Source organism: Periophthalmus magnuspinnatus, chromosome 19 (assembly GCF_009829125.3).
Source record: "Periophthalmus magnuspinnatus isolate fPerMag1 chromosome 19, fPerMag1.2.pri, whole genome shotgun sequence".
In the NCBI taxonomy this organism is placed as follows: Eukaryota; Metazoa; Chordata; class Actinopteri; order Gobiiformes; family Gobiidae; genus Periophthalmus; species Periophthalmus magnuspinnatus.
This window is the reverse complement of record NC_047144.1, coordinates 26,894,299-26,917,441: the sequence shown is the minus strand read 5'-3', so window position 1 is coordinate 26,917,441 and position 23,143 is coordinate 26,894,299. Positions and strand designations below refer to the sequence as shown.

Below are 23,143 nucleotides of genomic sequence, written 5' to 3'. Positions count from 1 at the left end.
AATATTGACACCACACTAAATATAGCTCGCTGTCCCTCTCACTTCTATCCCGCGGTCAGAGAGGAGAGAAAAGCTTCATATTTCTAGACCAGTGCTGTAATGCCTCTTTTGTCCAAGGTAGAAATAGAATGATCCATGTCGCTTGGTCAGATTGAAAATGGCTTCCGGGTGGCAGCTCAAAAAAATTGATTTCAGAAACCAGATGAGCACCTTTGTAACCTTCTCTTCCCTTGTACTTACAGCACGCAGTGTGTGTGTGTGTGTGTTTAGAGCTTCTACTACCTCCTGTGGAAAGGTGGAAAGGCAAATCAGCCAATCACAACAGTGCGTTCTGTGACATGTTTTAGTCATAGTAACAGAGGAGAGGTACAGACATGGTACAGAACAGGGTGGAGTTAGAATGGACTTAAAATGACTGCATCCACAGAATCCAGAGTGTTCACAAATGTTGAACCTAATCATTTATATTAAAGAGGGAATATTTTACTTCTATGGGGTATTAACACATTACATATTTAGATCACCATGTTACAGTTTATTGTTTTGAAAATGTTATATTCACCGAAAATAATGCATTTACATGTTTTATAAGTTTCACTGTCGTTTTTGACACTTTCAGTCTCCCCTTCGTTTGCTCTGGGTTCTGTCACTCCCCCTTCATAGAGCTGTCGCAACAAAATCAGTGTGCATCCCACTAATGAAACTACTGCACATCAAATCAGGTTTGTGAAGTTGTACTGTATTGTTTTGTATCATGCTTTTGCATATTTATGAAAAATTGTCATGTGGAAGCATGGATGACATAGGCTTGTGGGCTGAGCATTGCACTGAATCTTACATCTAACCATAAGCAGGGTTTGAGTAGAGCCTGGGAGAGATCGCTAAAATATGTTCTGAAATGTCCCTGTCTGACAGATACTCTGCCTGTGTCTCTATATGGTCTTATTCTGTGTAATTCCTGCTAACACTGCAGTTTAAACCTCTACAAACATGTTCTGAAATACCCTCCCTGTGTCTCCACGTAGTCTTATTCAGTGTAAAAGCTGCTATCCCTGTAGTATAGCATTCTACAAACATGTTCTGCAATGCATGGGATTCTTGTATTAGTTTACCAATGCATATTCCAGTCTTCTAGCAAATGTTGAACCTTTTAGGCATGCTTAAAATGTGCACAACTGAATCTTTGCTTAAACAATGTTTCAATTTGAATCACCATTGTAATATGTGTCAGAAGAAAAATGTAATTGGATCTTTACCTGCTCCAGGACTAATGGGAGTGCTGGGTTTAACTATAACAGACTGTCACAGTTCAGAAACCTAGTTTTCTAATCTGTAGGTCTGTATTAAAGGTCTTATATTACACAAAATGGACTCTTGTGAGAATCTTGTTACCTCATCAAAAATATTTGTTTTCTTTCATTCACACATAGCAAAAGAAAAATAAAAACTGCCAACTGGACAAATTGTTGTAGGAATGAAGATGTTTCGCTGCTCATCCAATTCTTCAGTTCTGGTCAGATTACTGGTGGACATTACCTTATATGTATCTGAAGGGCAGAACTAGCTACACTGAAATTCAAAATAAGTATTGTTTACAGTTTCTGTTTGTAGGCTAGGCCTATTGTGTTGCCCTAAGTGTGCACAGTGCCTGAGTCCTACTTAGCATAGTCATTCAAGCCACTAATGAGTGATTTCACACCTATTAGCATCCTGGCTAACCCTAATGTTCTCTTTGTTTTGCTTTGGGTCCAATTAAATTTGGATGAGACAAAGGTTTCATTTGATGTGATCTCTCTTTTCACTTGTATCCCTACATCAGTAGTGGTGGAGGCAGCAAAAAGAAGGATTCTGCAGGATACTAAGCTAACAGAGAGAACTAAACTGTCACCTGACCAAATCTGCCAACTGCTAGAAATGTATTTAAATACCACATATTTCCAGTTCTGAGGTAATTTCTACAGGCAATTCCACGGCTGTGCCATGGGCTCACCGGTCTCTCTTATTATGGCTAACTTATACACTGCCTGGCCAAAAAAAAAAAGTTGCCACCTAAGTAACTAAGGAAATAGGCACAGGCCTCCTTCCGTTGGTCAGGTCTAGGTTCAGCAACAGTATGTGCTCAAAGAATGAGTTCAACTGACTACCTGAATATACTGAATGAGCAGGTTATTCCATCATTGTATTTTTTCTTCCCTGATGGCACAAGCATATTCCAAGATGACAATACCAGGATTCATTGGGCTCAAATTGTTCAGGGAGGATGAGACATCATTTTCACACATGGATTGGCCACCACAGAGTGCAGACCTTAACCCCATTGAGAATCTTTGGGATGTGCTGAAGAAGGCTTTGCGCAGCGGTTAGGCTCTACTGTCATCAATGCAAGATCTTGGTGAAAAATTAATGCAACACTGGATGGGAATAAATCTTGTGACACAGCAGAAGCTTATTGAAACAATGGCACAGCTAATGTGTGCCGTAATCAAAGCTAAAGGCAGTACAAGCAAATATTAGAGTGTGTGACTTATTAAGCAATAATTCCCCACAGAAGTGACTTATTCAACCCTCTACAGCTCAACTCTTATTGTATTATAACAAAATAACAAAAATCTCCTCAATATTGCAAAAACTATTTATATACCCACTATAAATATTGATAATATATTGTTCTAGGGGTTCAAATGAGAATTGGAATTGCACCTTACTAGGGATGAGATAAGATCTTGTGAGATTTTTTTTTCCCCTTATGTTTGCATCTGGATTGGACAAAAAGGTAAAATGCTGATGAGTTAACATTTTGAAAAGCTCTAGTTCCAAAAAGCAGTGCTACAGTGATGGCAAAAGTACTCAATAAAATGTTTTCAAAATGTAAAGGCCACAACTGTGAACTGAACAACAATTTATTTATTGTAATTTATATCAAAATCTCGCCTTTCTCGATCTTGTGGACCTTATCTCGTGTCTCATCTCGTCTCTTTTGGGAATTCAGTCTTGTCCCACCCTTAGACCTTACACCACATGTGCGAAGGATGTGGTTATGTCGTCCTTGTGTGACCACAATAACCAGAATAACCCTAACAACCCGTCAATAATTTCCAGTCATATGTAGCTGTAGTATCGAGCTGAGACTCCTGCCCCATAGTGTCTATTACACACCATGTACTATGCGGCTGTGAGTAAGCACGCATTATTTATTTATGTAGCAGCTCCGGTTTCTGTCCTGTGGTGATGGAGAGACAGTACTCACTACCATATAAACAAAACACAATAGCACGTGTTTTGTTTATATGGTAGTGGATGGGTAGAGTAACCAAAAATTGTGCTCAAGTAATAGTAATATTTAGGGATGTACTGATACCACTTTTTGCAATACAAGTACTTCCTTTTGAGTACTTGCCGATACTGAGTACCAATATTGGTACCATACATTATCTTTACAGGCTGTTGATTACTTTAGCCTATTTTAAATCTTAGAATACTTGTTTGAGAGGGTTTTTTTAATTTCTCCTGGGATCACTGTAGTTAGATATAATTCAAATGTAATTTATTTACTTAAGCACCTGGCTTTAATATTTACCACTTCCTCTTTGCAGACTGTGTTCCACACTAACTGCCAAGGAGCCACTTTTAGCATAACAGTGAGTGTAAGTCGCTAAATTGTTTGTCAATTGCAATAAGTTACAATGCATGCACAAACAAATAATCATCAGTACCACTTGCAATGGTAGCATGCTATTATCTCTGTGCTGGTATCTTTTGTGAACTATAAAAACCTTTAGAGTCCTAAATCTTTGTATAATTCCTGTGACAGTCACATATGATTAAAAGCGCACTTAATGTGCAAAACAGTAACTGTGGTTCTTTATGGTCACCTCAGTGCAAAAAACACAAATGTTCAACCCATTTCATATTGTCAGCAAAAAGCTTTTGTCACTTGTAGACTTGTTCACAGTGGGAAGAGGAACCACAAGTAAGAGTACTGTTAAACTGTACAATATATTATTCGAGTAAGAGCACTGTTACACAGCACAATATATTACTCAAGTAAGACTACTGTTACACTGCACAATATATTACTCAAGTAAGAGTACTGTTACACTGTACAATATATTACTCTATTACTATTACTCTTATAAGTAAAAGTAAAAGTGTGCTGATGTGAAAGTACAATTTCTTTAAAAAGTTACTTCAGTAAATGTAACTGTGTACTACCCACTTCTGCTGATATGCAGGATTTATGGTACTTTTAGACCTTTCAGCTAGTTCCACTCATAGAGTGGAGATGATCATTGCTTGGAGGCTAATCAAATTTTATGGATCCAGTCAGGTCACTTCACTGTCCTCTGCTGTGGTACTCTTCTATAGTAACATTTCTACAAAAAGCAATAAGTACTCAAGCCTATCTCACAAATAGTACCATAGAATTGTGCTTAAGGGCCCATATTACACTATTTTCTGATCTACATTATAATGTTGTTTCCTCATCACCTGTGTGTTTAACACACAAACCCTGTATACTCTACTGTGTTTTTAAACTCCATACACCTTCCCTGGGATCATTTGAATAATTTCAGCCCTGGAATTGCGAGTTTGTACTGAACAAAAGGTAAAAGATAGCTGTTAACTTGAAAACTGAAGCTTCTGATACAGGACAATGCAGAATTATTTAAACATGCATGAACTAGTCAAAATACAACTCTGAGTAGGTTAAAGACCTATTATGCAAAATTGACTTTTCAGAGGTTTTAACCATGTTATTGTTATTTCCCTTCACCATTTACTCACCTTAAGTTGTAATTGGAGTGATTCCTGCATATTTCAGCAATCTCTAATCTCCTGTTTTCAAGATGCCACATTGCTGATCAACCCCAGCCACCAGCATATGACACTGCTCTAAACTTACCTCATTGTCTAATTTTATTTTCTTAATGGGTGATACATGTTGCATTAGGCAGCATCAAATAGTCATTTTGGTACAAATAAAAAAAGTCTTTGGCTCAAGTAAGTAGTAACAAGTAAGGCTGATTTGAAGGGCTAACCCCACTCCTCTGCTATGTCAGGAGCTGTGGAGACTGTCCACAGCAACGTGTCCATCCATTAACATGTGCACTAGGGTACGTCCATATTTTTCTTTTCACAGGCGAGGCCCAAGAATGGCCCTTTTAAGGCTCTAAAAAGGGGGTGTTATAGCTTTCTAGCATGTTGTAGCGTTGTCCCCTTATCAAAAACCTGCCTCAAGACCTTTTATCCATGCATGTGTGAGTAGTAAAATTTTCACTTGCAATCCTCATTAATTACATTTCATAGTTTTTAGTAAACCAAACCAAAGCCGAGCTCCTGACCGCTGCATTTTCCTGATGTCTGGACTGAAATCCATACTTGTGATAGTCCATATCCTCCATTGGAATTGATCACCAGCACTGGAGGCTTGGGAAAACCTTGACACGGATGCTAGCCTCTGTCTTACCACATGTGCATGATAACAGCATTGATCTCCAAAACAAAGAGCTGTTGGAGCGAAATCATCTCTCTATGAATATGTATGCAGCTGTCTGTTGAGCCGGAAGAGTGTCTAGGGCTGTCAAACTTTATAATTACATCTGACACAAACAGGTGTGCATGAGTTACAGTGGGGACATGGACACTAGTCAAAACAGTGTTAGTATGAAAATACTAGATTTAAACTTCATCTTTTGCTGTGAAGTAAAATAGTTATCACCACAATGTCCGGTTGGTTCGCCATCCCCATTCTGTCAGTCTCTATCTGGAAGTCCCACAGGATCTTGGCTCGATCATTCTCCATTACCTTTGGAGGTGTTTCCCACCTTGATCTTGCGGTTTCCAGTCCGTACTCTGCACAGATGTTTCTGTACACTATGCCCGCCACTTGGTTATGCCGCTCCATGTATGCTTTCCCTGCCAGCATCTTACACCCTGCAGTTATGTGCTGGATTGTCTTAGGGGCCTCTTTGCACAGCCTACACCTTGGATCCTGCCTGGTGTGGTAGATCTGGGCCTCTATTTCTCTAGTGCTCAAGGCCTGCTCCTGTGCAGCCAGGATGAGTGCCTCTGTGCTGTCCTTCAGTCCAGCTTTCTCAAGCCATTGGTAGGATTTGTTGATATCAGCCACTTCAGTTACGTTCCGGTGGTACATCCCGTGCTGGGGCTTATCCATGATGGTTCCTCCAGGACTTTCTCCTCTGTGCTCCACTGTCATAGACATTCGCTGAGCACGTCATCTGTCGGGGCCTTGTCCTTGATGCACTTACGGATCTTGGATGTTTCATCCTGGACTGTGGCTCTCACACTCATTAGTCCTCGGCTCGCATACAGTCTCAGGGTGCTGGATCTGGGATGGAACCTGCCATGGGTCTTAACATCTGTGGTCTGTTTCTCCTCCTTTGGCCAGCTTATGATTTCTGCTGGGTATCTGATTACTGGCAGGGCGTAGCTGTTTATTGCCTGGGTCTTGTTCTTGCCATTGAGCTGACGCCTTAGGACTTGCCTTACTCGTCTGAGGTATTTGGCTATGGCTGCTTTCCTTGTTTCCTTTTCCATTTGCTTGTGGGATACCAAGGTACTTTTAACTGTCCTCAATGTCTGCTATTGTTCCTTCTGGGAGGGAGACCCCTTCTGTGTGGACTACCTTCCCTCTCTTTGTCACCATCCGACTACACTTCTCAAGCCCAAATGACATTCCAATGTCTGTGCTGTGGATCTTGGTGGTGTGGATCATTGAGTCGATGTCTTGCTCATTCTTAGCATACAGCTTGATGTCGTCCATGTAGAGGAGGTGACTGATGGTAGCCCCATTCCTGAGTCGGTATCCATAGCCAGTGATGTTGATGATTTGGCTGAGGGGATTCAGACCTATGCAGAACAGCAGTGGGGACTCTTGCCACATTTGATGGTCACTTGTGCAAGTGGCCATTGGCCTCAAGGGTGGTTTTCCACAACCTCACTGAGTTTGCAATTAAGGCTCCTTAGAGTCCTGTTGATGTTGTACTGCTCCATTGAGTCATAGGCTTTCTTGTAATCAATCCAGGAAGTGCACAGTTTGGTCTTACTGGTTCTGCAGTCTCGGGCGACTGTTCAGTCTACCAGGAGCTGGTGTTTGACTCCCCTGGTATCTTTGCCAATGCTCTTCTGCACTATGCTCATGTATTGGTCCATGTGCCCGCTTATCTTAGTTTCCAGTGCTTCAGGTTGACTCACTTCTCTCCGAACTGCCTTGATTTTAGCCTCTAACCATTGTTTCCATGGTGGGTATTGTTTCTCATGGCTCCCATGGTTGCTCTTTTAGCTAAGCATCTCTAGGATCACTGTTGCTGAAGTGTATATCAGCTCATTGGTCTCTGTGATGGTTGAGGTAGGGATCACTCTCAATGCTGCATTCACATCTTCTAGGATACTTTCAGATGGTATTTCACTTAGTCTCTGCAAGTGGCGTCAGGGTTTCTTTTGTTCATTCAGGCCATGATCTAATCTTTCAGGTCAGTCACTGCCTCGCTCAGTGTGATACTTATTGGGGCTTCATACCCAATCTCTGGCTCCCACTTGCCGTAGCATATTTGTGTTGTACATCGCCAATTTCAAGTTGTGATAGCAGTTGCCGTTTGCGGATGTTGGAGCTACTAGTACTAGTACCAAAATATTAAAAAACATCACAAGCATACCAAAAGAAAATTAGACTCTGTCAAGCTTTGGCGTGAAGATGTTTTTCCATCCGTCAGAAGTGAAGAAATGAAGAAACCATTTGGATGAATGATGAAACATGCTCCAAAACTTTTGCACAGTTGACAGAATACATTTTTTGTTTGCTATGTAACCTCCATGGACAACTGAGGGATTATGCAACAAGACAATATCACAAGCACTTTGAAAATATTGATAAAGTAATTTTTTGTTGAATAAGGATTTTTCAGTTTGAATAGGATGCAGGTGCTTGTAAAAAAAACAAAAAAATAACATTTCAATTCTGAGTTCTGGAATTACAGCAATGTTCTTTTATTCAGAGGTAAAAGTAAAAATCTAACTGTATAAAGCTTTATTTAATTTAATTTATTTATGTAGTTTATTTGACAGGGACAATGTACATTAATTAACATTTCTGTAAATGCACCAAAATTAGCCAGATAGGCTATTTTTCATCTGTAGCCCCTGGACCGATGGTAATTGATCATCCTAAAACGTAGTAAAGATTATAAAATTATAAAATTATAAACAATGCAAGTTAAAATTACAAATGTACAGTGGATTTAAGACAGTACACATCCATCCATCCATCCATCCATTTTCTTCCGCTCATCCGGGGCCGGGTCGCGGGGGCAGCAGTCTAAGCAGGGACTCCCAGACTTCCCTCACCCCGGACACGTCCTCCAGCTCCTCCGGTGGGACCCCAAGGCGTTCCCAGGCCAGCCGAGAGACATAGTCCCTCCAGCGTGTCCTGGGTCTTCCCCGGGGCCTCCTCCCGGTGGGACATGCCCAGAACACCTCCCTAGGGAGGCGTCCAGGAGGCATCCTGAGCAGATGCCCGAGCCACCTCAGCTGGTTCCTCTCAACGTGTAGGAGCAGCGGCTCTACTCCGAGCTCCTCCCGTGTGACCGAGCTCCTCACCCTATCCCTAAGGGTGCGCCCGGCCACTCTGCGGAGGAAGCCCATTTCAGCCGCTTGTATCCGCGATCTTGTCCTTTCGGTCATTACCCAAAGCTCATGACCATAGGTGAGGGTAGGAACGTAGATTGACCGGTAAATCGAGAGCTTCGCCTTCCGGCTCAGCTCCTTCTTTACCACAACGGACCGATACAGCGACCGCATCACTGCAGACGCTGCACCGATCCGCCTGTCAATCTCACGCTCCATCCTTCCCTCACTCGTGAACAAGACCCCGAGATACTTGAACTCCTCCACTTGGGGCAGAGACTCACCACCCACCCGGAGAGAGCAAACTACCTCTTTCCGGTCGAGAACCATGGCCTCGGATTTGGAGGAGCTGATTCTCATCCCAGCCGCTTCACACTCGGCTGCAAACCGCCCCAGTGCCTGCTGCAGGTCCTGGCTCGAAGAAGCCATCAGGACAACATCATCTGCAAACAGCAGAGATGAAATCCTGTGGTTCCCAAACCAGGCCCCCTCCGGCCCCTGGCTGCGCCTAGAAATTCTGTCCATAAATATAATGAACAGAACCGGTGACAAAGGGCAGCCCTGGCGGAGTCCAACATGCACCGGGAACAGGTCTGACTTACTGCCGGCAATGCGAACACAGCTCCTGCTCCGGTCATACAGGGACCGGACAGCCCTTAGCAAAGAGCCCCGGACCCCATACTCCCAGAGCACCCCCCAAAGGACACCACGAGGGACACGGTCGAATGCCTTCTCCAGATCCACAAAACACATGTGGACTGGTTGGGCATACTCCCATGAGCCCTCGAGGACCCGATGAAGAGTATAGAGCTGGTCCAGTGTTCCACGACCAGGACGAAAACCACACTGCTCCTCCTGAATCCGAGGTTCGACTATCGGTCGGATTCTCCTCTCCAGTACCCTGGAATAGACCTTACCGGGAAGGCTGAGGAGTGTGATTCCCCTGTAATTGGAACACACCCTCCGGTCCCCCTTCTTATACAGAGGGACCACCACCCCGGTCTGCCATTCCACAGGTACTGTCCCCGACCGCCACGCGATGTTGCAGAGACGTGTCAGCCAAGACAGCCCGACAACATCCAGAGACTTGAGGTACTCAGGCCGGATCTCGTCCACCCCCGGAGCCTTGCCACCGAGGAGCTTGCCAACCACCTCAGTGACTTTAGCCAGGGTGATGGACGAGTCCGCCTCTGGGTCCACAGTTTCTGCTTCCTCCTCGGAAGACGTGACAGTGGGATTGAGGAGATCCTCAAAGTATTCCTTCCACCGCCCGACAACATCCCCAGTCGAGGTCAGCAGCTCTCCACCCGCACTGTATACAGTGTTGGTGAAGCACTGCTTCCCCCTCCTGAGGCGTCGGACGGTTTGCCAGAATCTCTTTGAGGCCGTCCGATAGTCCTTCTCCATGGCCTCTCCGAACTCCTCCCAACCCCGAGTTTTTGCCTCTGTGACTGCCCGAGCCGCGGCACGCTTGGCCCGCCGGTACTCATCAGCTGCCTCAGGAGTCCCACGAGCCAACAAGGCTCGATAGGACTCCTTCTTCAGCTTGACGGCATCCCTTACTTCCGGTGTCCACCACCGGGTTCGGGGATTGCCGCCGCGACAAGCACCACAGACCTTACGACCACAGCTACGAGCAGCCGCATCGACAATAGAGGTGGAGAACATGGCCCACTCGGAGTCCATGTCTCCAACCTCCCCCGGGATCAGGGAGAAGCTCTCCCGGAGGTGGGAGTTGAAGACCCCCCTGACAGAGGGCTCCGCCAGACGTTCCCAGCAGACCCTCACAATGCGCTTGGGCCTGCCAGGTCTGTCCGGCTTCCTCCTCCGCCAGCGGATCCAACTCACCACCAGGTGGTGATCAGTTGACTGCTCAGCCCCTCTCTTCACCCGAGTGTCCAAGACACGTGGTCGGAGGTCAGATGACACGACAACAAAGTCGATCATCGACCTCCGACCTAGAGTGTCCTGGTGCCATGTGCACCGATGGACACCCTTGTGCTCGAACATGGTGTTTGTTATGGACAAGCTGTGACTAGCACAGAAGTCCAATAACAAAACACCGCTCGGGTTCAGATCGGGGAGGCCGTTCCTCCCAATCACGCCCCTCCAAGTGTCACTGTCGTTACCCACATGGGCGTTGAAGTCCCCCAGGAGAACAACGGAGCCCCCAGTTGGTGCACTGTCTAGTACCCCTCCCAGGGACTCCAAGAAGGCCGGGTACTCTGCACTGCTGTTTGGCCCGTAGGCCGACACAACAGTGAGAGACCTGTCCCCGACCCGAAGGCGCAGGGACGCGACCCTCTCGTTCACCGGAGTGAACCCCAACACGCAGCGGCTGAGCTGTGGGGCAATGAGCAAGCCCACACCAGCTCGCCGCCGCTCCCCGCGGGCAACGCCAGAGAAATGGAGAGTCCAACCCCTCTCAAGAAGTTGGGTTCCAGAGCCCAAGCTGTGCGTGGAGGTGAGGCCGACTATATCTAGCCGGTAACGCTCAACCTCCCGCACAAGCTCAGGCTCCTTCCCCCCCAGCGAGGTGACATTCCATGTCCCCAGAGCTAGTCTCCATGTCCGGAGATCCGGTCGTCGAGGTCCCCGCCTTCGACTGCTGCCCGGATCTCTCCGCACCCGCCCCTCATGGCTCCTCCCGCAGGTGGTGGGTCCACGGGAGGACGGCCCCACGTTGTTTCTTCGGGCTGGGCCCGACCGGGCCCCGTGGGGAAAGGCCCGGCCACCAGGCGCTCGCTGCCGAGCACCCACCCCAGGCCTGGCTCCAGGGTGGGGCCCCGGTAACGCCAGTCCGGGCGACGTAACTGGCCTCGTTGTTACTCTAATCATGATGGGCTTCTGAACCGCTCTTAGTCAGACCCGTCTCCGAGTACCTGTTTGCCATGGGTGACCCTACCAGGGGCATGAAGCCCCCGACAACATAGCTCCCAAGATCATTCGGGTGCTCAAACCCCTCCACCACGTTAAGGTGGCGGTTCGGGGAGGGGAGACAGTACACAATTCAAGCAATAAGAACATTCATACATTACGAAACAAAGCAAGCACCCACTTTGTAAGGATTTAAAATGTAAAATGAATAGGCATATATTGTAACATTATCATGCTTAATAGAAATTTGGTGTTTTCATTTCAGATTAAAAAAAATAATAATAATAATAAAATTGAGTTTTGTGCTGCACAATATTGAACTGTGTGCTGGACTCAGCTTTGAAAGAGAGGCTATTATGCAAACTACACATTTAGGAGCTTTCTAGTATGTTTTAACATTGTTCACTCATCAGAAACATCCCTCAAGAGGTTTTCGATGTCATCCGTGCATGTTTGAGCGAACTATTGATCTCTCCCGGGCCTTATTTGAACCCTTCTTACGGTTAGCAGGACAAGCATGTACAAAGCTCAGCCCACAAACCTACATTAGCCATGCTCCCATTTTTCATACTGTATACAAAAGCATAATACAAAACAATGCACTTCAACTTGCCCACCCTGATGCATTGTGCAGTAGTTTCATTAGCAAATTGCACGGCAGTTGTAATGTGGTAGCGCTTTGAAGGGTGAATGATATAACACAGAGACCAAAGGGGGGCAGAGAGTCAAAAACAAAACTTATTGAAACTTATCGACCATGTTAATAATGTTGTTTTCTGCAAATATAGCATTTTCAAAACAATAAAATGTAATATTGTGATCTAAATATGTTATGTGTTTTTAATTATTACTCCATAGAAGAACTAAGTCAATGTAAAAAGATGAAAAAAGCTTTCAGAGTAAATAGAAACAGGCCTATATTTTCTAAACATGCAGGTATGGTCATTCTGTGTTGATAGCATGTTGGTGCCGTACTAGCAATTTGCAGGCACAGTTTGAAAAAAATGTAATTAAGTGAAAACTCAAAAACCCTCAGTGTAATGTCTTTCGGTGCAAATATCTCATGTTGCAACATATTTGTAACATGCGGCTTATATTCAAGTGCAGCTTATATATGTAGAAAATTGATTTTCTTTTCAAATTTAGCTGGTGCTGCTACATTCAGGTACACTCAATAGTCTGAAATTGACTGTAATTCAATTTCTTTAGCTCCTGGTTTTGTCATCAGACGCATTTCACACTTAAATTTAAAACGAAATAAAAAATAAAAATAATAATAATCACTGTGCAGTTGGATTGATGTACGCATGTGTGTTGAAGGTGGGCGCAGTGCTAGAGGAGCTCTTGGAGAAGCTGCCAGAGGAGTTCAACATGGCCGAGCTGCTGAGTAAAGCCGAGGAACGAACACCCTACCAGGTGGTTGCACTACAGGAGTGTGAGCGCATGAACCTGCTCACACAAGAGATGAAGCGGTCTCTGCGGGAGCTCAGCCTGGGACTAAAGGTATGGAGTACACACTGGTCTGTGAGACTGGGTTTAATAATGAGATCATTTTATTGTGACATCTTAAAAGGCCAATTTTTTTTTTTTTTTTACATCAGTGATACATGTAGCATTCAGCAGCACCACATCTTGTCTCTTTGGAACCTAAGTATGCACCGATCCAGCTTTTTCAGTTGCGATACTGATTCCAGTACTATAGCTGATACCCAGTATCAACCATTAACCATGATATCAGTGTAGAGACTGAAAACAACATTTATTTCTTTTAAACAAAAATATAATAAAACAGAACTAATCCAAATGTGTTATGTAACTGTTATTTATCTCTCGAGTAACTACAACTTTGTACAAAATTAAGTTTTTTTTTTTTTTTGTTTTTGTTTTTTTTTCCTCATAAAATACAGATTTTCTGGGCCAATTAGTAAATTGTCTTATCCTGGTTGGACATATAAATTCATGTAATATCGGCGGAAGTCATATTTGGAAGTCAATATCCAATTCAGCAAATGTTTCAACATCGGCGCATATTCAATACTTGTATCGGATCAGTGCATCCTTATTTGTTTCAAATCCAGAACGTACATCAGTACGCTGCTCAGGACATCCAGAATGCTGCTGCTCAGGTCCTGACTAGAACCAGGAAGTACGAGCACATAAGTCCTGTGCTCAGGTCTCTGCACTGGCTTCCTGTAGCTCAAAAAATAGACTTTAAATCAGCCCTGCTTGTGTACAAGTCTCTCCATGGCCTAGGTCCAGAGTACATCTCTGACATGTTAGTGCCATATGAACCATCTCACACTCTGAGGACTTCATGGACCGGCCTCCTGCTGGTGCCAAGAGTCAGGGCTAAACATGGGGAATCCTCATTTCAGTTTTATGCAGCTAAAACCTGGAACAGTGTTCCTGAAGAAGTGAGACAGGCCTCTACTTTGACAATGTTTAAATCCAGGCTCAAAACTGTTCTGTTTAGCTGTGCATATGACTGAAAGGTTTTTATTCTGCACTGTTTTGTTTCTTCTGTTTTAATGGTAATTTTATGATGATTATTTGTGTCAGTCCCCTCCCCACATACACATGGCCTTTCTGTTATTTTAGGTTACTCATCTGTTGACCATTCAACTTTTTAACTTAGTTCAATAACTTTACGACTTAATTACTTTACGACTTGTTTAAACAGACTTGTAGTTTTCCATTACACATGGTTAGTCTCGACAATATATATAAGTACACCATTCATTAATGATAAAACTAAAAGCATAATTTCATTCACAGTAAAGCACTTTGAATTACCTTGTGTACAAATTGTGCTATACAAATAAACTTGTCTTGCCTTACAAATGAAAAAAAATGTGTGCAGCTATCCACTGGAGGTGTCGACTCTTTGTTGGGACGTCCACGGCGATGTCGGCTCCCATTGGTTTGTAGTTCAGTTTTCAGCAGTCTTTCTTATTTTATTAAGTAATTTTGGATGAACATTGTGATCTATATAGTAGACAAAAGCACAATACATCTTCTTTAAACTTTATACACCTTTACTAGAATCATTTGGATAATTACAGTCCTAGAAATGCCAATCTCTGCTGAACAAACGTAAAAGGTAGCTGTTAACCACTACTAAATGACATCGCAAGGTGGAACAGAGCATCTCAAACATGTTTCTGATGAGGTAACAACATTATAGCATTTCTTAAAGCTTACTAGAATCCACTGTCTGTAATATAAGGCACATATTATGTTATTTTTAACCATATTAAAATATTATTCCCTCATTAAAAGCATCCTTGGAGTTGCATTTAATGCCATTCACACTGGTTTTAGTAATAACCCTTTACCTCTGAACCTCATAAGACACTCAGTTTCTAATTTCCCAAGATTGTGACATCACAGGCAGAAACCTTAAAATTGTAAGTCCACAAATCAATGCCAGACTTGTTTTAAGCATTTCTGCCATCAAATCATGTTCATCATGTTCCAGCGTGTCCTGGGTCTTCCCCGGGGCCTCCTCCCGGTGGGACATGCCCAGAACACCTCCCTAGGGAGGCATCCAGGAGGCATCCTGAGCAGATGCCCGAGCCACGTCAACTGATTCCTCTCGACGTGTAGGAGCAGCGGCTCTACTCCGAGCTCCTCCTGTGTGACCGAGCTCCTCACCCTATCCCTAAGGGTGTGCCTGGCCACCCTACGGAGGAAACCCATTTCAGCCGCTTGTATCCGCGACCTTGTCCTTTCGGCCATTACCCAGAGCTCATGACCATAGGTGAGGGTAGGCATGTAGATTGACCAGTAAATCGAGAGCTTTGCCTTTGGATTAAGCTCCTTCTTTACCACAACGGACCGATACAGCGACCGCATCACTTCAGACGCTGCACCAATCCGCCTGTCAATCTCACGCTCCATTCTTCTCTCACTCGTGAACAAGACCCCGAGATACTTGAACTCCTCCACTTGAGGCAGAGACTCACCACCCACCCGGAGAGGGCAAACCACCTTTTTCCGGTCGAGAACCATGGCCTCAGATTTGGAGGAGCTGATTCTCATCCCAGCCACTTCACACTCGGCTGCAAACTGCCCCAGTGCCTGCTGCAGGTCCTGGCTCGAAGAAGCCATCAGGACAACATCATCTGCAAACAGCAGAGATGAAGTCCTGTGGTTCCCAAACCAGACCCCCTCCAGCCCCTGGCTGCGCCTAGAAATTCTGTCCATAAATATAATGAACAGAACCGGTGACAAAGAGCAGCCCTGGCAGAGTCCAACATGCACTGGGAACAGGTCTGACTTACTGCCGGCAATGCGAACACAGCTCCTGCTCCGGTCATACAGGGACCGGACAGCCCTTAGCAAAGAGCCCCGGACCCCATACTCCCAGAGCACCCCCAAAGGACACCACGAGGGACATGGTCGAATGCCTTCTCCAGATCCATAAAACACATGTGGACTGGTTGGGCAAACTCCCATGAACCCTCAAGGACCCGATGGAGAGTATAGAGCTGGTCCAGTGTTCCGCGACCAGGACGAAAACCACACTGCTCCTCTGGTTCGACTATCGGTCGGATTATCCTCTTCAGTACCCTGTAATAGACCTTACCGGGAAGGCTGAGGAGTGTGATTCCCCTGTAAGTGGAACACATCCTCCGGTCTCCCTTCTTATACAGAGGGACCACCAACCCGGTCTGCCATTCCACAGGCACTGTCCCCAACCGCCAGAATGTCCTGGTGCCAGAGTGTCCTGGTGCCACGTGCACCGATGGACACCCTTGTGCTCGAACATGGTGTTTTGTTATTGGACTTCTGTGCCAGTCACAGTTTGTCCATAACAAAACACCGCTCGGGTTCATATTGGGGAGGCCATTCCTCCCAATCACGCCCATCCAAGTGTCACTGTCATTACCCACATGGGCATTGAAGTTACCCAGGAGAACAACGGAGTTTGGCCCGTAGGCTGACACAACGTGGCAGCAGAGCTGTGGGGCAATGAGCAAGCCCACACGCCGCCGCTCCCCGCGAGCAACGCCAGAGAAATGGAGAGTCCAACCCCTCTCAAGGAGTTGGGTTCCAGAGCCCAAGCTGTGCATGGAGGTGAGGTCGACTATATCTAGCCGGTAGTGCTCAACCTCCCGCACAAGCTCAGGCTCCTTCCCCCACAGCGAGGTGACATTCCATGTCCCCAGAGCTAGTCTCCATGTCCGGAGATCTAGTCGTTGAGGTCCCCGCCTTCGACTGCCGCCCGGATCTCTCACCCACCTGCGGGAGGAGCCCCTCATAGCTCATGGCAGGTGGTGGGTCCACCAGAGGACGGCCCCACGTCATTCCTTTGGGCTGGGCCCGGCCGGGCCCCGTGGGCCACTGAACACCCACCCCAGGCCTGGCTCCAGGGTGGGGTCCCGGCTCCAGGGTGGGGCCCCGGTAACGTCAGTCCAGGCGACGTAACTGGCCTTGTTGGATTTCTCTTCATGGTGGGCTTCTGAACCGCTCTTAGTCAGAGCCGTCTCCAAGGACCTGTTTGCCATGGGTGACCCTACCAGGGGCATGAAGCCCCCGACAACATAGCTCCAAGGATCATTCGGGTGCTCAAACCCCTCCACCACGTTAAGGTGGCGGTTCGGAAGGGGGGGGGGGGTATATATTTCAATGCAGCTCTCATTCTAAAATGAATGTAACAGAATATGTACAGTACATTGTCAGAGTCTAAGGATACTTGTAGGGTTGTAGGCCTTGTTTAGTCGATTAGTTGATAGTGTCTCAGATTTAAATGGGGCAACAGCAGAAAGGAGAAGTTAGTGAGTGAATGAGAAGATTTGGTATTTTTTGGAATTTATACTTAAAAAAAAGGTGAATTAAACTCATGATTCACAATCCCTAGTACTTTGTTTTCTGCATAAATAGTACTTTTTTCTTTTTTTTTTACATGAACTCCCCCTCCAGGTGTAGTGTTGTGAGTGCAGTTTGGGTCAGATACATAAAGATACATAATAATTTTAAACACCTTTTTTAGTTGGGTAATTGGTCAGCAGAATTTAGTCAACGAAGAATTTCTTTCTAGTCAACAACAAGATATTTATCACATTATGGGGGCTATAATGTATATGTATAATAGTGTATATGTGCATAGGTTTGTGTTTCTATTGACCTATCTTTGTAGCATTAGCAGTTAGCAGCTAGCAGTATCTTAGTATCTACAGTACACTATTTAAGACCTGCCACAACCAGAATGAATAAGACATCTATAGTGTGGCAGCGGGCGGAGAGCACTGTGAGCCTTCTATCTAAACATGCTTCCGTAAATCTCTATGTGATCTTAACACTATGCCATCTGTAGTGACGGTGGGAAATAAATAGGTAGTACCAGGATGTTAGCCTTGGTGACAGGTGCTAGCTAACAGAGCAGAGGGTTCAGGGAGAAGGTGTGTGTGGGTAAATGCATGCAGTTATCGGCCTCATAAAGAACAGTGATGGTTTCATGTGGGGACTGTACGATAGCCTGTGAAGGACAAACTGACTCAGGGACATTACTCCTCCTGACAGCAGCGGTCTTATCTCAGCAGAGTCTCATTTGATACACTGCTCCTTACACGTAGTATATGCAGTCAAACTCATTACACTTAAAAGGTCTTCTCAATAATCCTGACATATCTTGCTCGACAATCTCACTTAAATGTATGTAAAGTGCATGTGCTGGGTTAGATTTCTAATTTCACTAAAACATATTTAATATAATTATATTTAAGATCTGACTAAAAACCTAGTTTTCTCTAGTTTGTATTTTGTGAAGTTCATAATTTTACTTCCTAGTTGGGTATGGGATCAATCAGTCAGTATCGCTTTATTTGTCCCCAAGGGGCAGTTTAAGCTATAGACTGTATATACAAATGGACATAGCTAACGTGCTACCCGCTGCATGATCATGAGTTGTGCTTCCGGTTCGATCGGCTCCAATTCACTTTACAATAGAAAACTGTCACCCCTCTCTCCGTAATTGCTGCTGTCAGGCTCATATTGACCCGTTTTACGTGATCTTGGTGTTTTTATTTTGCTATTGTGTCCGTAACTCAAGATATGACCATTAATAACAGAAAAATCAACTTCCTTCTTTCTCAGAGGTCACTCCCGTTAACATTAGCAACAGGTTTGACTGACAGTGTTGCTAAGCGCCCATCCCCTGCTAAGCCAGTGATGTGGGCAGGAAGGGGTGTTTCACAGCTTCGCTTCAGATTGGCTCTTTGGTTATTATGATACTCACAGTCAGAATTCCAAATATGGAGCCTAGCTCTAAATTCTCCCTGTAATGGCTACTCTCGATGACCTTCGTTTGATTGAAGCTGAATGCTATGAGTGGCGTCACACTCACTTAGTCCACTTCTTTATACAGTCTATGGTTTAAGAACACTGAGCAGTAAAATACAACAATAATAGAAAAGATCAAGTGCAGTCTTAGTGCAGCTCAAAAGGTAGGGTCATCTGATCCAGTTTCAGGGCAGTTTGAGGGGAGTAACACCCCTCAGGACAAAAATGTCCTTCCTCTGTGTCTTCATTGACCTGCAGCATCACAGCAGCCTCCAGGGAGAATCAGGCTTACTCTGGAGACACAACAGTAAAGCCTCTTCTACGCCTCTCTCACTAAGCACTGTTTTTTCAATAGGTGATGAGACATTCTCTGAAAGTGTTTCCTCTGGAATGTTTTCTGCCACATTTGGTGTAGAAAGTCTGCATTTCAGAACAGTGTTGCCATGGATAAAGGAAAAATAAACTGTTCAAATCACACAATCCAATAGTCTTACCTACAGTCCTTTGAACAGCACAAGCTGCACTTTTCAGTTGGTCAAAATTTAAGATAAAAATTTTAAACGTTTAAAAACTGGTCAGTGTGCCAGCTAGTCAGTGACAAGAGTGGGCAACAATGACTGTGGCAACATAGTGGTTACCTAGCCATCGTAATATGGTCTCACCCCCTCTTTTCCCATGCTTGGGACTTCTACCGGAGGCCTGAGAGCTTGAGGGTTCTGCACAGTATCTTTGCTGTTCCTAGTACTGCACTTTTCTGGACTGAGATGTCTGATGTTTTTGTCCTGGGATCTGCTGTAGCCACTCCTCCAGTTTGGGGGTCACTGCCCCAAGTGCTCCGATGATCATGGGCAGCACTGATACCTTCACCTTCCAGGCCTACTCCAGTTCGTCTTTGAGTTGATGGTATTTCTCTAGTTTCTCATGTTCCTTTTTCCTGATGTTCCCATTACTTAGTACTGCGATGTCCACCACAACGGTTTTGCTCTGTTGTCTTTCCACCACAATGTCCGGTTGGTTCGCCATCACCATTCGGTCTGTGTGTATCTGGAAGTCCCACAGGATTTTGGTTTGATCATTCTCCACTACCTTTGGAGGTCTTTCCCACCTTGACCTCGGGGTTTCCAGTCCGTATTCTGCAGAGATGTTTCTGTACACTATGCCCGCCACTTGGTTATTCCGCTCCATGTATACTTTCCCTGCCAGCATCTTACACCCTGCAGTTATGTGCTGGATTGTCTCAGGGGCCTCTTTGCACAGCCTACACTTTGGGTAGATAAGCTACACTTCTCAAGCTCAAATGACATTCCAATGTCTGTGCTGTAGATCCTGGTGACATGGATCAGTGAGTCGATGTCTCACTCATTCTTAGCATACAGCTTGATGTCATCCATGTAGAGGAGGTGACTGATGGTGATCCCATTCCTGACTCGATATCCATAGCCAGTGTTGTTGATGATTTGGCTGAGGGGGTTCAGACCTATGCAGAACGGCAGTGAGGATAGTGCTGCTTCTTGGTACTGTATATGCCACATTTAATGGTCACTTGTGGTCAAGTGGCTTGCCATTGGCCTCAAGAGTGGTTTTCCACAACCTCATCAAATTGGCAAAGAAAGGCTCTTAGAGTCCTGTTGATGTTGTACAGCTCCAGGCATTCAGTGATCCATATGTGTGGCATTGAGTTGTAGGCTTTCTTGTAATCAATTTTGGCAGTGCACAAATTGGTCTTACGGGAGTAAGTTTCCTTGCAGTTTCCTTATTATAAGACTTTAAAAATCAGGTACAGTGCCTTTAATATGGCCAAAATGTATGATTAGACTAATAAAGTACATGGCAACATTTTTATTTTGTTATGTTTTTGTTTAAATTGCCAGAAAAATGCCTTACTTATTTGTAAATTGTCCCTGCATTTTGGATGGAATTCTCCATATTGATGGCACAGATAATTATTTTCTGTTTTAGAACTCAGCACTACTTCCTATATTTTTAACTGCCACTTAGCTGATGTAAAACTATGATAATTATTTACCACAGGTACTACCCACCAATCATGTCATAATTAGAAAAACATGCACTTTAAGCCAGGATCCCCAAACCAAGATTCTTTGCACAGCCCCACAGCTATCTGCTCCCCCCAGACTGAGAGCATTACACAGGTGAGTATTAAAGGGAGAACTGCAGCCTTATAGATAACAGCCATAGGAGCTGTACTGAGAGAAGCTGTGGAATGTATTCTACGACATATGCAAACGCTATTGTACTTATTTTAGAAGGCAGGCATAACCAACTATAGAACTTTGGTCAAACTTTATAATAGCTACACATTTAATAGGCTTTGTGCTCAGTAGCACCCAGCAACCTCCCTGTTCCATTTGATTTCCATGAGGTTTTTGCTGAATCATGCTAAAATGAATAAATTTAAAGATCAGGCAGTGGACAGGGAGCTGCAGGTGGATGTGACTGACACCCAAATAAAATGAATACTTCACCAGAGGACACTTTAGAAAGAGAGTTTCGGTTTCAGTGCTAACGCTAATGCTAATTTTGAGACATAATAAATAAGAACACCACAATATTAAGTTACATACTACATATACAAATAATTGGGTAGGTGCTATTTTGATCTGTTTGAATTTCAATAGGTTGTTTACTTATTATTTCCACTTTAATAAAAGTGAATGTTAGCTTTGAGACACAGTCAGTCAGCTAGCTAGCCTATATCCTTTATAAAGCATGGACAAAAACAATGCATAATGAAGAAATGGGTTATTGAGAATGATTCAGGCTTATTTACTATTAATCTTAACCCCTTAATTGAAGAGAGGGTATTTTACTTCTATGGGGTATTAACTGTTAACACATGACATATTTAGATCACCATGTTACCTTTTATTATTTTGAAAATGCTATATTTGCTGAAAAAAAAAGTATCTACATGTTTAATTGGTTTTATCTGTCCTATGTATCTCCATGGAAACAAACACATGACACCACTTGGACAGATTACAGGTTAGATCTGTGAAAAGGTGAGCCCATTCACAGTAAGAACGTTTTACGTGGTATTTTTGAACAGTAAAAACACTTACAGCATCCCAGCCACTGGAGTGAAACAAGCACACAAGTGGATATGCCCAAATGGATATTTTCCACTTCATTTTCCATTCAGCCCATTGCCACAGTAAGAGGTACAAGTTACAAAAAATAAAATACAATCTTCTACAAAATACAATGTCATGAACAAACCAACAATTATCTTTTGTCATCCTTCCCAACCTGATATTACATATATACAGAGTTGGCACAGTTCAAAGGCCATTACAACACCTGTATTGATACTTTAAAGATGATATCATCAACTTTCCTGGGGGTGTGATGCTAACTGAAGGTACTAGTCAATCTGAAGTTCTGGGACTCAAGTTCGACTTAAATCTGAGCTTTGTTTTAACACAATCTGACCAGAAAGTGCTGACTTCAAACTACAACAGGTTAGATGATTTGTGTTCTTAAACAAGTCTCTCACACATACAATTACAGTCACTAGCTTGCATTAGCCAGCAGTTTTTCAGTTAGTCACTCTTTTTTGTTGAACATCAAACACCTAAACAGGACCATGAACATAGTGATCACAGGCTCCTGAAAATGATTTTTTTTTTTTTTCTTTTAATTCGTTCTTGAGTTTTCAGACAATCTGAAAACTTTTTTTGGCTGTGTTTGCTAATGTGGACATTGTGTCACCATGGTAACGACTGAACATTCCACCATAGACAAACATGTGGAACATCCCCAATGCAATGTCAATGCAAAGTATCAAAATACCATATTTTCCAGACTATAAGTCACACTTTTTTTTTCACAGTTTGGCTGGGGGTGCGACTTATATTCAGATGCGACTTATATGTGAAATGATTAAAATATATAATTTCACATCTTTGTTATTGTCACACTGACAATTGCATGAGGGCACTCTAGGCTTGTGTACTCCTATGACAGCCATCTACTTCCGGAGCAGACGGAATTATTCAGAAGCGACACACAGGATGACAAATTCAATGGATTTAGTGATTTGGAGAGAGATTGAGAGTAAACTTTTTATGCTTTTGTTATCTGATTAACTGTTAATATTTTACGTTAACATACTAGACATGTATTCAGTTTGATCTCTATGCTTCATGTAGCTGAATAAATACTTACTATGTAACGGTTTATTATACATGTTACAGCTCACTTGTTTGACCAATAGATGGTGCTGTTGTGTTTGTAATACCTTTGTAATTTCCTTGACTCGTTTTCTTTTATACATTTCATATTTAATTTCCCCATTCATTTATAAGACCATAAAGGT

General features: G+C 43.9%; 1 protein-coding gene across 2 annotated transcripts in view; it reads left to right on the top strand.

The window, feature by feature from the left end:
* The window catches only part of dnah9 (dynein, axonemal, heavy chain 9), a 612,810-nt gene that overhangs the window by 573,599 nt on the left and 16,068 nt on the right, over positions 1-23,143 (top strand). For both annotated transcript variants that reach the window (XM_033984465.1, XM_033984463.1), the window contains exon 75: positions 12,841-13,023. In XM_033984465.1, the coding sequence (XP_033840356.1) occupies positions 12,841-13,023 (183 nt within the window). The remainder of the gene's footprint in view (positions 1-12,840; positions 13,024-23,143) is intronic.